The sequence below is a fragment of the Agelaius tricolor genome, unplaced genomic scaffold (assembly GCF_023055355.1).
Source record: "Agelaius tricolor isolate 1412-34295 unplaced genomic scaffold, bAgeTri1.0.p SCAF_3, whole genome shotgun sequence".
Classification (NCBI taxonomy): domain Eukaryota; kingdom Metazoa; phylum Chordata; class Aves; order Passeriformes; family Icteridae; genus Agelaius; species Agelaius tricolor.
The window spans coordinates 4054107-4069977 of NW_027269263.1; the positions used below are offsets into that span (position 1 = coordinate 4054107).

General features: G+C 51.1%; 2 protein-coding genes across 6 annotated transcripts in view; one reads left to right on the top strand and one right to left on the bottom strand.

The window, feature by feature from the left end:
- The window catches only part of CACNA2D4 (calcium voltage-gated channel auxiliary subunit alpha2delta 4), a 120595-nt gene extending 116391 nt beyond the window's left edge, over positions 1-4204 (top strand). Inside the window, exons 37-39 of the mRNA XM_071422207.1 lie at positions 1841-1953; positions 2219-2301; positions 2713-4204. Of these exons, the coding sequence (XP_071278308.1) occupies positions 1841-1953; positions 2219-2301; positions 2713-2799 (283 nt within the window). The 3' untranslated portion in view covers positions 2800-4204. The remainder of the gene's footprint in view (positions 1-1840; positions 1954-2218; positions 2302-2712) is intronic.
- A 4680-nt stretch (positions 4205-8884) lies between these two features.
- ADIPOR2 (adiponectin receptor 2) overlaps positions 8885-15871 on the bottom strand; it is a 45015-nt gene continuing 38028 nt past the window's right edge. For all 5 annotated transcript variants that reach the window (XM_071422201.1, XM_071422202.1, XM_071422204.1 and 2 more), the window contains exons 6-8: positions 14674-14861; positions 13275-13468; positions 8885-11631 (exon numbers count right to left, since the gene is read on the bottom strand). In XM_071422201.1, coding sequence (XP_071278302.1) covers positions 11500-11631; positions 13275-13468; positions 14674-14861 — 514 coding nt within the window. In that variant the 3' untranslated portion in view covers positions 8885-11499. The remainder of the gene's footprint in view (positions 11632-13274; positions 13469-14673; positions 14862-15871) is intronic.

Genomic DNA, 15871 nt, shown 5'->3' on the forward strand with positions numbered 1-15871 from the left:
CTTTTTTTTTTTTTTTTATTTTTTCCCCCTTTCCTGTATTTCTGTAGAAACAAAAAAAGCACCAAAACAACAACAACAAAAAAACCCCACAAACAAAAAAACCCCAAAAAACAAAACAAAAAGGAAAAAAACAAAACCACAAAAAAAACCAAACAAACAAACCAGGGATGTGGGAAAAAATAAGTGTTAGACTGAAAGAGCTGAAAACAAGAGTCCACTTTTTTATCACCCATTTTCATTGTAAGTGAATGGACAGTCAAAAGTAACAGGAAAGTCATTATGAAAAGGGGCTGTTGTCAGTGGTTGCTCTGTGCCATCAGCAATCACGTGTCAAAAGGTGACAAAAAGATTAATTTCCATTGATCCAGCTTTTCCAAACAGATCTGACTGGAATTGCTTCTTAAAAAAACCCCCAAAACAATTCTACCTAGTCTTCAGTATTGGATCAACTGCAGCTTAGAAAAACAGCCTCCACTGGCTCTAGGAAAACCAGAGCCTTGCCAAACATTGCTTCAGAAGAGATTGCAGATTTGATGATAACAACATATTCTATTAATCTCTGGGCAGATCCAGAGGAACTGAGTGACTCTTTGGGTCACAGATCTCTGCTGCAAACAAAGCCTGGGAGCTGCCCCTCCCCTGCTGGAGGCAGCACCTCAGCAGTGCTGGATGGAGCAGCAGGGGCTGTGTCCTGCTTGGCTCCTTTGAAGTTACAGCCTCTGGTGCATCTTGGGCATTTTTTATCCAGGTATTTGGGTGAAACACCCCCTCACCCCTGCCACAGGCTGTGTGGAGCATTAGCCAGGGCCTGGCATGCAGGCATTCCTGATGACATTCCACAAGCTCCTGGTGGAACAGGGCTAGGCTGGGTGCTCCATCCTGGGCAGAAACATTGGCTTGTGGATGGATGCATGGGACATCTCTGTCCTGCTGGCTGAATCTGTGCATGGGCTGAAGGCTGCTTGCCAAAGCTCCCGGGGCACTCATTAGTCAGGGAGCACTAATGACATGGTCAGCTGCTGTGTGTGGCATTCAGCACCTTTAAAAGGGGACACACAAATCCCTGGAGGCTGGAAGGCAGCAAGGCCAGGTGAATAACCAGGGACACTGGGCACTGCTCCAGCACAGTCAGCTTGGCCAGTGCAGCGGGCTCATCCCCACAAGGCTGTATTTCTATTCCAGAAGCCCTGCCACCAGTGCAGGCATGCAGAGCCTGGTGTCCCCAGCCTTCCCTGTGCCCAGTGGCTCCAGGACATGCTGGCTCCCTGCCTAACCCCAGTTGGTCAGTCCCATCACACCAGTGTAGCCCACAGTGTTACTGGGTTCCTCTATTTCTCTCTCCAGTAATGTGAACTTTAGCACAACTCTGCTCCTCCCAGCACCACAGAATAGAGACACCCTTGCACTGTACAAGCACACACACAAATATACATTAAATAGGCACTGACAAATATACATTAAATAGGCACTGACATATCTCTGGGTGAAGCCAGGCTCTGCTCAGGAGTCATCTGCTGTGATGTGCTGCCCCATCTAGGGAGGGCTTGTCTTGGTTTTGGCTGGTTGGTGGGTTCTTGGATTGATTTTGACTTCTGTGACTAGCAGGGAGTTATAGATTTGAGACAGTTCAGTGCCAAAAAGAAGGCCAAAAAGGAGTGCAAATGACACCTCTCCCTGGTCTACTCACTGGTCTTTCCTGCTTTCTGCTGGCACTCTGTTTCCAGTGATCTCTGTTTTATTTCAGTTTCTTTGCTGTGGTTCAGGCAATGCCAGGGTAGCTGCTCTGGGCCGAAGAGTTTTGTGCTTTATTTTCACTTTTCACTTTGCTCTTCCCTTGCAGGATGTTTGTGGCACAGCAGATCATCAGCAGTAACCTCCTGCTCCTCATCACCGACACCGTCTGCGATTGCAGCGTCTTCCCACCCGTCCCAATGGATGCAAAAGAAGTCAAATATATCCTTCCATGCACAGCAGGGATGCAGGGCTCCACCGGCCCCGTCATCTCCGTGTTTGCCAGGGTGGAAAATGTCCTTCTGCTGCCATTGCCGTGGGGGTGGAGAGCACGACCTGGCTTGGAGAGGTCTCCAGCCCGTGCGGGGTGTCCCGCCCTTCCCTCGTCCTCCTGGGTGGCGCAGTTCCACCCGGGCAGACTTCTGGGGGCCCCGAGGGTGTGCGTGGCATCCATGCCCTGCCCTGCCGGTCCTTAACAGCCCCGCACACAACGCCTCGGTGAAGTGCGAGCGGATGCGCTCCCAGAAGCTGCGCCGGCGGCCGGACTCGTGCCACGCCTTCCACCCTGAGGTATCCCGGGACAGCGGGACAGGGAGGGACAGCTGGCGGCTGGGTGCCCAAAATGCACCAGTGTCTCCTCTCACAGCCTTGCATGGGGTGTGTCACTGCTGGCCGGAGCCAGACACAGCCGTGAAGCCCCGAGGGGGCTCCTAGCAGGATTTCCTAGCGGGATTTCACCTCTGTACCACCTGGGCAGGGCTTGAGCTCGGAAACCACAGGGTCGGGAGCAAGCGCACACACACACCCTGCTCGGAGGCGGGAGCCATGTGGCTTCCTAGGGCTGCTGTGGCCAACAGGGATAAACCAGTCCCTTCCTTGGCTCCTGGGGTGCTCTCCCGGCCACAGGCATTGCTCCCTCTTCCAAAGGCGACAGGCAAGCTTGGCAGCAGGGAACCTGACCCCTTGTCTCCCATCTCGCAGGAAAATGCCCAGGACTGCGGCGGCGCCGCTGAGATCTCCGTGTGTCCGGCGCTGCTGCTCCTGCCCCTGGTGCTGCTGCTGCGGTGACGCTGCCCGCGATGCGCCGCAGGCGGCGGGACCCGGCGGGACAGAGCCGTGCATGGGGTCCCCTTCTGGGACACCCTCCGCCACTTCCCGAGGTGTCCTTCACCACGAGGTCCAGCACGCTGGGAGCTGCTGCTCCTCGGAAGGCCGTGGCTAAAGGAGATGCGAGCACAGCATCTGGCACAGCAGCTGCTGAGCGGCTCCTCCCCGACACCGCTCACAGCCGGGGATGCTGCGATCATCATGGAGAGCATTCCTCATCAGCCTGCCTCCCACGGAGGGGCAGAGCTGGCTCTAGGAGAGCGGGAGGGGCAGGGACACCACCTGCCTGTCCCTCAGGGTGAGCCACCGGGATTTGGAGCGCCCGGCTCTGGAAGCGGCCTGTCCTGTTTTCGGGGGTGGGACACGCCACCAAAGCCTCACCTGGGCTGGGCAGTGGGAGGCAGCACAGCTCAGCTGGAGAGCTGCAGCCACGCCAGCTCTGCCAAGGAGGCCTCTCCTAACACTGCTGGAGCAGCATCCAGGTTCTTGTCTGCATGTGGACTTACCTCTGGAAGGGGATTTTGTATGAGCCACCACAAGAGACTTACCTGCTCTCCTCATTGCAGAAGCAGCCAAGAAACAGGCACTTTTCCCCTGGGAGCAGCTGCCCTTGGTTGTGCCCTGCCCTGGGCCTGGCATTCCCAGCTGGTGGGCACCAGGCCATTTCTCACAGAGCTTTATGGACAATGGGTGGCAAGAACCCATTTTTCTTTTTTTTTTTCTTTTTTATGAACTGTTCCATACCATCTCATTAAAAACAAATATATGGCATATTCTACATAGACACCATAACTTCAGCATGGTTGGTGGGCATCACAGCCCTACACAAATCCCAGAAACCTGTGGGGACAGGGTGTGGCTGGAGGGACTGCAAACACAGCTCTGGTGGCCCCAGGGCAGCACTGCCCGAAGGCTGAGCCTGTCCCTGGTCACTTTGGGAGTGTCCTGCACCCCTCCAGGCCCCCTGTGTGCTTGTCACAGCAAGATGGCACTTCCTTCAGGACACAGGCCCTCCTTGCTGGCTGCCTGACGAGCAGCTCTGCCCACTTGTGCCCTGCCACGTGCCTGCCATGGCAGCTGCAGGCTCCTCTCAGGGCCACCATGTCACCCACTGCCACTGCCACCACTGCCAGGCTGGACTCCTGGGCAGCTGCTGCACAGAGCAGCTGGATGGGAAAGGGCTTCATGCTCGCAGCAGCTCTGTCCCTGCCCTGCACATCAGGCACCCACAAGTGCATTCCAGGCATGTCCTTCTTGCCACTCGTGTCACCTGACACTAAGGGGACAGGATCAGTCCCAGCCAGGTCCTGGCAGGCACCTTCCAGGACCTTAGAGCTGCCCTGTGGGGTTTTGCCTGGCTGGAGGCACTGTTACAGCAAAGAGGAGCCACTGCAGTACTGGAAGTAAAACTGGAGGTGGAGAGAAGGTTCCAGGCTTCAGAGGCAGTGACTTTATCAGAGCCAACAGCAGCCAGGGAAGGTGAAGGCAGGACAGAGGGAGAAGGGGCAGCTGTCAAGGCCAAGGAACTGCTCAGAGATGGAGAAGCCCCTGGCTCAGGGCACCCCAGGCTGGCACAGCTCCCCCAGCCCCACGTGCCTGCCCCTGGTGCCTTTCGGGGATGACCTCCCTGTCAGAAAGGATTAGCAGCCCCATGTCCACTGAGCTTAAACAGGACATGAAAATGCACATTGCTCTGCTCTGGATGAGCCATGCTGGGCTTCAGGTGCACCAATCCACAATAAACAGGGTCCTGCAGGGATACCTGCACTGAGAGAGAAAATGAGAGCTGTACCTGGCTTGGGTGGCTCAAGGAGTTTTTCCACAGGTGCTAACAGCAGGGAATGGACAGGGGTGAGAACTGGATTATTTCTTAAACTGACAAATAGAAGCAAAGGTTTGCCTGACCCAAACCTGAGCACACACCAGGAACAGCTTTCTGGGTTTTTTTGGTTTTTTTTTTTTTTTTTTTGTGGTTTTTTTTTTTTTTTTTTTTTTTTTTTTTTTTTGCAGCAAAGCAGACCATAATCAAACCTACCCAAATCTGGGCTCCAGCACGGGGTTAAGCAAATTCTATTTCATGCTCTGACAGAGACAGTGACTCACAGCCCTTTCAGCAAGAGAAAGATCCCCAGGAAGAGCAGCTGCCTTAGCTTCCAACTTCCTCAACCATGTGCTGGCCACAGCAGATGAAAATAGGTCAGCAAAAGCAAACAGTGAGCAGAGGCCAGAGCATCCAACCAGCAGCAGCACAGCAGCTGTGAGAGGAGCCCTCTCCACTTCCAGCTGAGCAGCATCCTGCTGCCATCCTGATCCCAGAAATCCCAGCTGTCCCTCCTGTGCCATCCACCCTGTGAGCACACAAAGCAGACACAGAGGCAGCAGGGTTTGTTCTGTTAGGGAAGATGCAATGGGAGAAAATTCCCGAGTGGGAATCTGTTCTGCAGACAGAGCTGTCCATCAGACCCACACCTCACTGCTGCACACAGCAGGGGCTTCACAAGCCCCAGTCCTGCAGCTGATTTCCTCACAGGCAGGGGGCAGGGAGCTGAATTCTCTCTGTGACACTCCTCCCAGGCTTCACAAACACTGCACTGCAGGCTGAGGTAAGTCTGGCTCTCCCCCAAGCACTGTGGTGGGCAGGGACACACACCTTGCACAGCATCACACACACACAGACACACAGCCATGAATCCTCCCTGAATCATGGCTGGGGCACAGCAGGCTGCTGGCTACACCTGCAAGTGTGGCCACACGGGGATGACTTCATCCTACAAAATAGTGGGGAAATCAGTGGGATTTGCAGCAGCTGTTTGCACAAAAGGAGGCTGGCCTGAGTTGGCTTAGACTTAGCAAGGGACTGGCACATGCCAGGCTGGGCAGAGCAGGAGCCACACACAGCCCAGGTGTGTTAAGAGGTGTGTGGGGTGTGAGTGCCCATCTCTGGCACAGGGAAGGACCAGTACCACAGTTCTGCTCGGTTTCATGCACACCTCAGGCTCCTCAGAGGATTTTCCAGAATGCTTTTTCTGCTGAGAGAGCCCAGTGGCACTGCCAGCACAGAAACCCTGGGCTCTCACAAGCCTCTGCTTGCAGGGGAGGGGGGCTCAGGGCAGCCTCAGCAGCAGGTACTTCTGTGCAAAGCAGATGCTCCAAAGGAAGCAGAGAAGGAGCATCAAACACCCGTGTGCCAAACACCAGCTGGGCCCTCTGAGGGGGGATTGCTGCTCCTGTCCCCTGGGGCACTGGGGAGTCCCTCCATCCCTCTGCCTGCCCTTGACAGGGGCCTTTTCACCTCCTGTCACTCGGCCAGCACTGTCACCGCCCTGTGACATCAGCCACAGCCACAGCACTCGGGGATGGCCCCACTCGGACACCACCGAGCACGTTTCTGCTGTAAATACCCACAGGAAATGTCATCAGCCCCTCCTGCTCTGCTTGCTGCTGCTGCTGCTGCCTCAAATTTTGGGAGCCCTGGCACCCTGCCTTTCCCCAGGCAGGCCCTGCTGGCAGCAGAGGAGGGCTGGGCACTGAGCCCTCTCTTTAGACCTGTTTGGCTCTGCAGGGCCAGGCAGCTGCTGCTGTCCTTCCCACCAGTGCCACAGGGAGCAGAGGGATGTGCATGGCTCCAGGAAAAGCTGTGGGATGGTGGCAGGAGCTGCACCAAGGGTTGGCCTCTCACAGGCAGCAGGAAAGGGACAGGGAAGCCCCCACACCCCCACACCAGGGATTGTGGCCAAAGCCCCCGGCTGCTCTTGCTTGTGTGTCCCAGCCAGCAGGGACCTTCTCTAGCCCTGGCAGCAGGGGCTGGAGCCTGCTGTCACCTCCTCCTGCCAGGCCCTGAGGGACAGAAGATCACTTTCCAAGCTGGCAGGAGGCTCCCTGGCAGAGGCAGCAATCCCAGGCTGGCTGTCCCTGCAGGATGGGGGAGCTGGGCCAGGGCCAGGGCAGAGCCCCGGGCTGGCCGCGTGGCCAGGAGCCAGCAGGGAGGTGGTGGCAGTGCCACTCCCTCCCAGGAGGGTTGGCTGCCTGTGCCAGCAGCAGATGCCACCCCACAGCCCATCTGGCAGTGCCAGCCCTGCAGCCTGGCCACAGCCACGGAGAAAACCTGGGACTGGGGGAGCCCAGCTCCAGCCAGCACCAACAAGCCCCAGGACACAGGCAGGGGTTGGGCAGGGTTGGAGGTGAGAGCAAAGGCAGCCCCTGGAACTGCTGGGGTGGCATTTGCCTCTCTAAAGGAAACACAGCATTGCTCTGGGAACACAGCCAGGCCAGTGATTCTCCCATCTCATTTACAACCAGACCAGCTCCGTTTTTAAGCTGCAAAGAGACTCTGTGCTTAGAGGTGCCACTACAGAGGTGAAGCTGCTACTGAATGAGATCATGGCCAATCCCCAGTGCAAGCATCTCCCAGCCCAGCACTACCAATGCTTCTGTAGTTTACACATGAATTTTACTGGAGAAAGGCAAAGGTGAAGCTTCTGGAAACGCCAGAAAATTCATCACTATGACAGTAGTGAGACACTGGCAGAGGTTGCCCAGAGAAGCTGTTGGTGCCCCATCTGTGGAAGCGTTCAAGGCCAGGTTGGACGTGGCTCTGAGCAGCCTGGTCTGGTTGGAAAGGTGTCCCTGTCCATGGCAGAGGGGTTGGAACCATCTGATCTTTAAGGTCCCTTCCAGCCCAAACCCTTCTGTGACTCTGTGATAAGATCCAGCAGGCAAATCAGCTCCGTGCAGGAGTGCTGAGCTCCCATCCCGCCATCCCTGCCCAAGGCACCAACCTTCAGTGGTGAACAAGGAACTGCTTACACTGCAAGGCTCTCACAGCAGCTGCCCAGGGCACTTCTCCTTCACTGCTCCTTGTCCAAACAGCTGGAGATGAGCAGGTGAGACATTCTCCATGCTGCCATGCACTCAAGGCCAGTATTCCTTCTTCAAGAGCAATATGCACCTAGGACTTACCACATACACTCTCCAAGGAATCCATCTTTTTAAGGAACTTCATTCAAACCACATTAGTGCTCTGCATTCCTGGAAATCAGCCCAGAGAATTTCAGGCATTCCAGGCAGATACACCAGCACTGTTTGGTTCAAACAAGTTGCTTGATGCCACACAGGAGGCAAGGGTGTAAAAAAAAAAGAGAAAGGGAGAAAGAACTCAATTTTGCAAGGAAGCCTTTTGTAGCTTCAACTAAACCAGTCAGCTCTTCCATTCTAATCATTCACTTCATTTATTTCTCTAGAAAGTTGGGCAGTGGCCTCAGACACTTGGTTGCAGCACTTTAATCCATACTCAAATACTTGGCAATGAATGAAGCAAGTCGTTCTCAGGAGAGGGCAGAGCAAGGGCACAACTACACACAGAAGAGGTGGGACATACAATTGTATCCTGCCCAGCCAACTTTTAAGTATCACTCTGCTTCCTGGAAACAGAATAAACCCAATTCATATTCAAATGTGGCAGGTACTTCTAGTGTAATTTGTGTGAAATCTGATACCAACATTCTCCACGTTCCTTGAATTTGCTGTTCATTAAAATAATAATGGTAATAATAATAATCCATCCTGAGACATCCATCAAGCTGTCCAGGTCATGAACAGGAGCTGTCTCTGTTACAAGCCACTGCAGAACACTCACCTTGAGTGAAGGAACTGACAAAAAGCCCAGCTCAGCTGTGGGCACCCAGAGCTGCTGTGAGCCAAGACAAGAGCAGGATTAGGTGTTATCTTTCCAGGCAGTTCCCAGACACTAGGAGCTGACAGCCAAGGGACAGCAGAAGGCCCCAGTGGGCACAGGCTGTTCTGGCCACCACCAGCCCCTCTCATGCCAGCCCCTAAGCCCTCACACCAGGAGGAGATGATCAATCCTCTACACACATACAGGATAGGAGGCATTTCCTCTACACCAGGAATTTTACGTCCAAGCCTCCTGAACTTATCTCAACTCACCTAAAATTTTGCCCACAACCACCAAAGTCTCCAGCAATGCCCCCTCTTCCCCCCAGCCCTCGTGCCCACACGGTGCAGAAAGACCCAGACCAGACAATAATCAATTTGGTTCTTTTATTAGCAGAAGTTAAGAATACAGCAAGTAATAAGATCCCATCTTATATGGAACCATCACCAGAGTCCCCAGCCATCAAAACCCCAGAATGTGCTTCATTGCTTCCAACAGTAAGCAATTGTTAAAAAGAAATATACTGAACAAGGCCACTATTTAATGGGGAAGGAAAGAAGCTGTAGGTCCTAACTATTCTATGGCAATAACCTGCACACAGAGCAAGCAAGCCTCTGACTGCTGAGAGTAAGGCATTCAGGTGCCAACCTGGGAAGAGTTCTCAGCAAAAGCTACAGAAAAGTGCACAGCTAGGTTGTTTTTATTGGAACACACGAACTTCTTGAACAGAGAGACTGGGTTAAGAATAGCAGGTGGAGTACTGTGTTTTTGTAATAGTTCTGTGCTGTGTAGGACCAGGTTACAATCACCCTTGGAGGAGTGAACGTGGGATGATCCAGGATGGAGGCTGCTGCTTCTGCTGGTACTGTTCAGAGGTATCCCAAAGCACCTTCAGCCAGCTCTGATTCTGATATGTACCACACCTGGCTCAGACACCAGCACACTTCCTCCAGCACCTCCCCAGCCAGTGCTGTTAGCCCTTACATCCAAGGTAATACTGCCCTTTCCTTCCTTTAAATACCACAGACTTGGGATACACCACTGCCAGCCCTACAGGCATCCAGGGTCAGGATCCTACTGAGAACACATCCCTCTACACTTGCAGGCTGCTGCAGCACCTCCTTCTGCAGCTGACCTTGCTCTCAGAGCCTTCACTCCACTCCAGGGCTGAAGCCTTAATGCCCACTCAGCTTTAGGAGGGCATTCTGCTCCTACCTGACTCCACGAGACAAAGCAACTCCCCAAAACACACTGACATCCAGGGGATGGGAAGATCTTTGCAATCCATCTCTTTCCCTTGAAAAATGAAAACTGAAACTTGAGGGAATCTAAAAAAAAAATCCCAAAACCCAACAACAACAACAAAAAACCGCCCCACACAACAACCAACCACCCTTTACCTTCCTTCCCTGTGAAATACTGCACGGTATGAGCTGTTTAACTCATCTGTGAGAGAGGTAATTGCTCTGAATTTCCAGCTAAAGCCTCCAAGCAATACCTGTGCCATAACAAACAAAATGTTCAAGTTTCACCTTACGACTCCAAAGATTCTCCTTCAGTCTGGCTTCTGACTGGGCTCCAAAGCTCAAGCTACATCAATTACACAGGAGAAGGGTATTTGCCTCCCCTTATATAGGAGGTGTGTCTGCACCACAGCAATCCAGCTGAACTCTCAGGTTTAGGCTTAAGAAATACCAGCAGTCCCATTGCTAAAGCACAGATGGAAAGCAGACCTAAGGACCAAAAAAAATTATTAAAAAAAAATAGGGATCTATTCCTCCTTAAAAGAAAAACCTGCAAACTGCCTTGGCATATGGAGCCTGACACACAGGATGGTGATGTGCCTGAGGTCTGCAGTGCCTGTCAACTCCAAGTCCTGGAGCACACAGCTTCCTCTTTCCAGTCCACCTTAACCCCACCTCTGTTTCCCCTCACATGCTCAACGATCTCCTGACAAGCCCATGACCACCATCCCTCAGAGCAAAAGAAGCAGGCTTGCAAATGGCAACCATCCTCTCCCTGGGGGCCTCTGGCTTGGGCAGGCACTGATGGAGTTGGACTGTTTGCCATTTCACATGCAGTTATCCCACCATGCTCCAGTTCCTGTGATGAGACCCAAACCAACCAACTGTAGGATCCACGATCCCAAACCTCGCAGTGCACACGGGCTGGGAATGCAGCTGGCTCCCCACTGGGGCAGAGAGCAGATGCACCTTTCCAGGCTCTGGAGCAAATCCATGTGCTCACACTGTGACCTGGATGACACCATGACTGATCCAGCCTTCACAACACTCCTGTGCATGTCCTGAACCTACTCCAGGTGCTGGCCAGGACCCCACATTGCCCAGGGCATGCTGGCCACTAGGAAAATCGACAGGGCCAGCGAGCTTCACTCCTGGGAATTTTACCTGGTCCTCCTGCAATTGTTTATTTTGTGCAAAATTGAAACAGTGTGTGGTACTTGCATGTTGCATTCTTTACAAAAACCCTTTCCCCCCACCCATTGTTTAAAACATTTATATAAATTTTATTTAAACAGAAAGTTAGAAATCTTATTTACATTTTGTTTTTCTCCCAAAAGAGCATCTAAAATCAACGCCCAAACCCTCCGAGAGGATATAAATTTAACCTTGACTTTTTTTTCTTTTTTTTTAAAAAAAAGGAAACTGCTAAGCTATCCCTCCCCAATTCTACAAATAAATATGGCATTGAACAGAAGCCGATTTGGAAAGGGTCCTCTGTAGCTCAATCTGTAGATCCCAAGAATAAATTAGGTTTGCAGAATTTCCTGGTCTTCAAATTGATTTATTCCATTGCTTGAGGTATAGAATTTTATCTTGGTTAGTCAGAATCCCCATGAAGCTCCATGCCTCATCAGCTGAAACTTGGATTCTTCTTAGGTATTCCTGTTGCCAAGCCCGGCTGCTCGGCCCGTGCCGGCGGCGGGCTCTCCTCGTTTGGTTCTGCCCCGGGGCTGCAGGCGGCTCCTACTGCATCCCCTCCTCCTCTGTGCAGCCCCCTCCGACTGTGAAGCGGAACTCCTGCAGGTTGGAGACCCCGTGGAAGTGCACGAAGGCGCCAGCCACGACAAACACGTGGAACAGCTGGTGGGAGTGGAACTGCGGAGGGAAACAGCCGGCTTCAGCTGGGGCTCCACCCGGCCCCCCGGAGCCACCTTCAGCTGAGGTACACAGTGACACCGAGCAGTGCCAGGGGCTGCACAGCTCTCCAGGCTGTGTGTTAAACCCACCCCTCTCTGCTATCTTCAGCAAAATCTTCCAATTCTCTGCACACACACGTCCCCTCTGCACTTCAGAGTCAACTGAACCAGCTGGTCAATCTAAAAGCTTCTTTCCTTACATCTTCTTCAGGTATTTCTCCTCCAGTCTCCATGATTCTATCCCTCATATCAATTTCCCCCACTCATATCAGTTTCCCCACCCACCCACTTGTTCACCCCACTATCCCTTCTCCCTCTGCTATCTTTAGCAAAATAATCGAATTCTCTGCACACACACGTCCCCCCCTTCACCTCAGAGTCATCTGAACCAAAAAAACGTGCTAAAGAGCTGCTCTAAGTCATCTTTGCAAAGGGACAAGGAGAATTTCAGAACCTTAGGCAAAAGGCTTAAGCAGGATGCTTTCAAAATTAGTTTCTCCACAAGACACACTGGTGGTTTATGGACAAAAATGGCCCTCTCATACAGATAACAGGTACAAACTGCTCTGGTCACAGGCTTAAGTTTTACCAAGTGGATTCTGCATGCTGGTATTTTATTTTTCTACCACAGAGAAACAGAACAGACAAACGTGATATTGTATTAAAACCTAGAAACAACTGGATGTTCTGAATGAATGCCCAGGATGTCACTGATTGGAATAGAGCAGAATGAAAACTGTGAGAGAGCCACATGACAAAGCATGCCCTTGTCTGAGGGAAGCCATACCAACATGGATAATGCTCCTGAAATATTCCTACAAATGTGTATTTGCAGGCTTCAGGGGAAGCTTGGAAAAGAGCTGGTGGAGCTTAGCTCATTATAGTAACAAACCAACCAAGCAAACTGGTGCAGGTCTCATCTCACTTCTAGTCTTCCTTAGGGATCTTAAACTATCCTAAGTGCAAGGACAGTGGCCTTCCAAAGGTCTGCTTCCCCTCATCTCTACTCTTGCTCCACCCAGCTTCTTTCCTTACATCTTCCTCAGGTATTTCTCCTCCAGTCTCCATGATTCTTTCCCTCATACCACATTTCCCCCACTCATTCACTTGCTCACCCCACTATCCCTTCTTCTGGGTCAAAGATCCCCCCAAACCCTACCATCTCTGTCTAGCATTTTCACTGGCTGTACAAGATGAGGAGCCAGACATGGGGAAGATCCCAGAGAACACACTGAACATCAATGAAATGACCACGTACTGCTCTGCACAGAAGCAAGGTAAAGATGTGTCTTTGCAGGATCCTCAACACACACAGACACCCACAAAAATGTTTGCAGTTCCTTTCCCATCTGTTAAAGCAATCCAGAAATGTACTGAGGGGAATCTTCACACCAGCAGCTACCTCAGACCAGCCAGGTTGTGCCAACTTGGGAAGAGAGGCACCAGCTAGGCCAGGCTCAGAGAGCCCAGAGTCATTTGGCCCCTTCCTGAAGACCTACTGCTTCTGGTGCAGTAAGAAAACATTGACACAACATCCTTCAGGCTCAAGGGGGACCAGCTTTCAGCTTGGTCTCCTCCTCACCAGTGCCTCAGCAGACTCACCCAGATGTCACACTTGCCAGGGAAGAATCTCTCCGGGATGCGGGCGGCATAGAGCGCAGCACCAGTGATGTACAGGCATGCCATGAGTGCCAGCCAGCCTATCTGCCCCATGGTGGCTGCTTTCAGGAGCCCCTCAGAGATGACAAAGTGCAGAGTGGGAATTACCCCACTAAGACCCAGACCTAGAAATACTCCTGGGAGGCAAAGAAAATGCGGGAGAGTCAGGTTTGAAGGCAGTGGTGGCAAAGGGAGACAATGAAAACACAAAAGCTACGGGAGGAAAACTCAGCATAGGCCAAAGCAGCAGAGGGGTGACAGCTCTTGAAGCTGCAGGTCCCCAGAAGAGATTTATTGGAGAGGAAGCTCAAGAATGCACAACTTCCTTCATATACCAGAAGCTACTCAGTTACATGTCCCAGCAGATAGCTGGAATATTTAATTTACTGATTGTTCCTGCCAGCTCCAATGTAGGCGAGGCCAGTTCCTGCTCTCGGCCTGTAGAGGGAACTGAGACCACACAGACCGAGCCTCACTTCACCACAACGCTCAAGAGCAAGACAAGGAGACACAACAAAGAGACTGTTTATCGTATGCTGCACGAGTACTCCTAGCAAACAGAAAAGCAGCATCTGTGCTCATCTGATCTGCCATACAAGAGAACACTGATTATTTGTTTAGATTTTAGCAGCAAGGACAGAAAACTTGTAAAAACAGTGGGCATGGGGGGGATATTCATGTCCTGTACAGAGATTTTAAGTTTGGAAAGCTGAATGTTCTGAAGGCACCCAAACCTGTCCAGGAAATCTAGATTTACTGTAGACAGCATGTGCAGGTTAAGAAATAAGAAATATTACTATTCAACCCAGCTGTGTGCACATTCCATAGCTGCCCCCTAAAGCTCTCTTTCTTCCTACCTCAAAATGTGAACCCAAATCTGGTTTTGTTCTTTTGATGATGTGAAGAGAAAAACAGTCTTTATCTTAACTCTGTGTTTTATCCAGGCAAATCATTCACATTAATTCAATGATTTGCTAGTGTCTGAGTCTAGTGTTAAAAAGAAAAGCACAAGCACGACAGGTACACATACACACCCCAAGCAGTCAGTCGTTTTTTGAGAACAAAGTTGCTAGATGCAGCTAGAAATCCTTTGCACCACCTTTCCCACTGCATGTGTTACTGTCCATTTCAGGAATGCACTTCCAGGACTTGCACCAGCCCTTATCTGTGCATCCAGCTGGGTACAATAAATGCTGAAAGAAAGCCCACCAAGCTCCCAGTTCAAGAATATTAGGTCTATAAAATTAAACTCCCTTAAGTCTTCCCAAGGTGGTTTTTCCAGGTGGCAAGCAGGAAGCAGGAAAGGCAGTCAAGAAGCAAAGCAGTTAATTTCAGGTCTTACCTGCCCTTACACCCCGGTATTCAGGGGTGGCAAACATGTCCCATTGTGAGACAATTATGGCTGCAATGCCCAGGACACAAATCACAATCAAGTAGATGAAGCAAGGCTGAGGGTTGCAATAGAAGGAGTAGTACAGCCATGGTACAAAGCTGCCCATTATGAGGAGTGCAATGCCGGAATAATCCAGCCTAGAAGAAAACAAAAATCAGCGTCGTAAGAAGTGTGAATCTTTGGAAATCCTCACACCTACACACTCTTCTTTAGTAGAGCAACTGTCTACTTCTCACTGCAACTAAATTATTCTCAGGTAAGGTCCTGACAGCAACTCTTCCACCTACAGTAATGGATTACCTGACAGACAGCCAGGAAGGCCATTTTTGAGACAGACATCAGCAATGCCTTCAGCAGCCTTTAGACCAAAGCTTTGTGAGGAAAACTCACATTTTCGTTTCAGATGAGGAAAAAAGCAGTGCAAGAGCCCTCTGAAGACAGGGCACACAGTATGTTCTGAGAACACAGCCAATTTCAGTATCTGACAAGTAACAGTTAAGTGGGCATCAGCTTCAGTGACCACAGTGGAATAATGCTGCAATTTTTCAACCACGCTGGTTTTTTGTGCACCCATGTAAAAAAGGAAATCCCCAGCCACTGTTTTTTACCACACCCTGACAAAATACCCCTGCAAAAGCTGAAGGAGGTAATTTTTCAGTAGGGGACTTTAACTGCTGGGCTACTTTAGAGGTGGTCTTGCAGATTACAGAATCCTGGTTGAGTAGTTTTAGGAAATATCAGATATTCAGCAGCCAGCCAAAAAAAGAACATGCAGCAAAACCAAAAGACCAAGACATCTTGATACACACTGAGGAACTGTCTTACATGAGTTTCAGGTTCAAAGTCAGAACAGCTGAAATGACAAGAAGTAACGGTTGCACTAAAAATTCAAAGTCCTGCAACTGAGCTCAAGGCATATTACTTACAGCAGCAAGATGCAAGCACATGCCTGCCAAACAGCAGAAAATGATGGAGTTTTAAGACTCAAATGACAGCACAAAAACTCATGTTGAAACAAACTATAATTAGATGAAGCTGCATTAAATCTCTGCTCAACTCTGTTCCAAAGTACATGCAGTCATGAAATGAACAACTCCCACACTGGGGCTCCAGGCACAAATCCCAGCCCTGTTTTCCCACCTGTTTC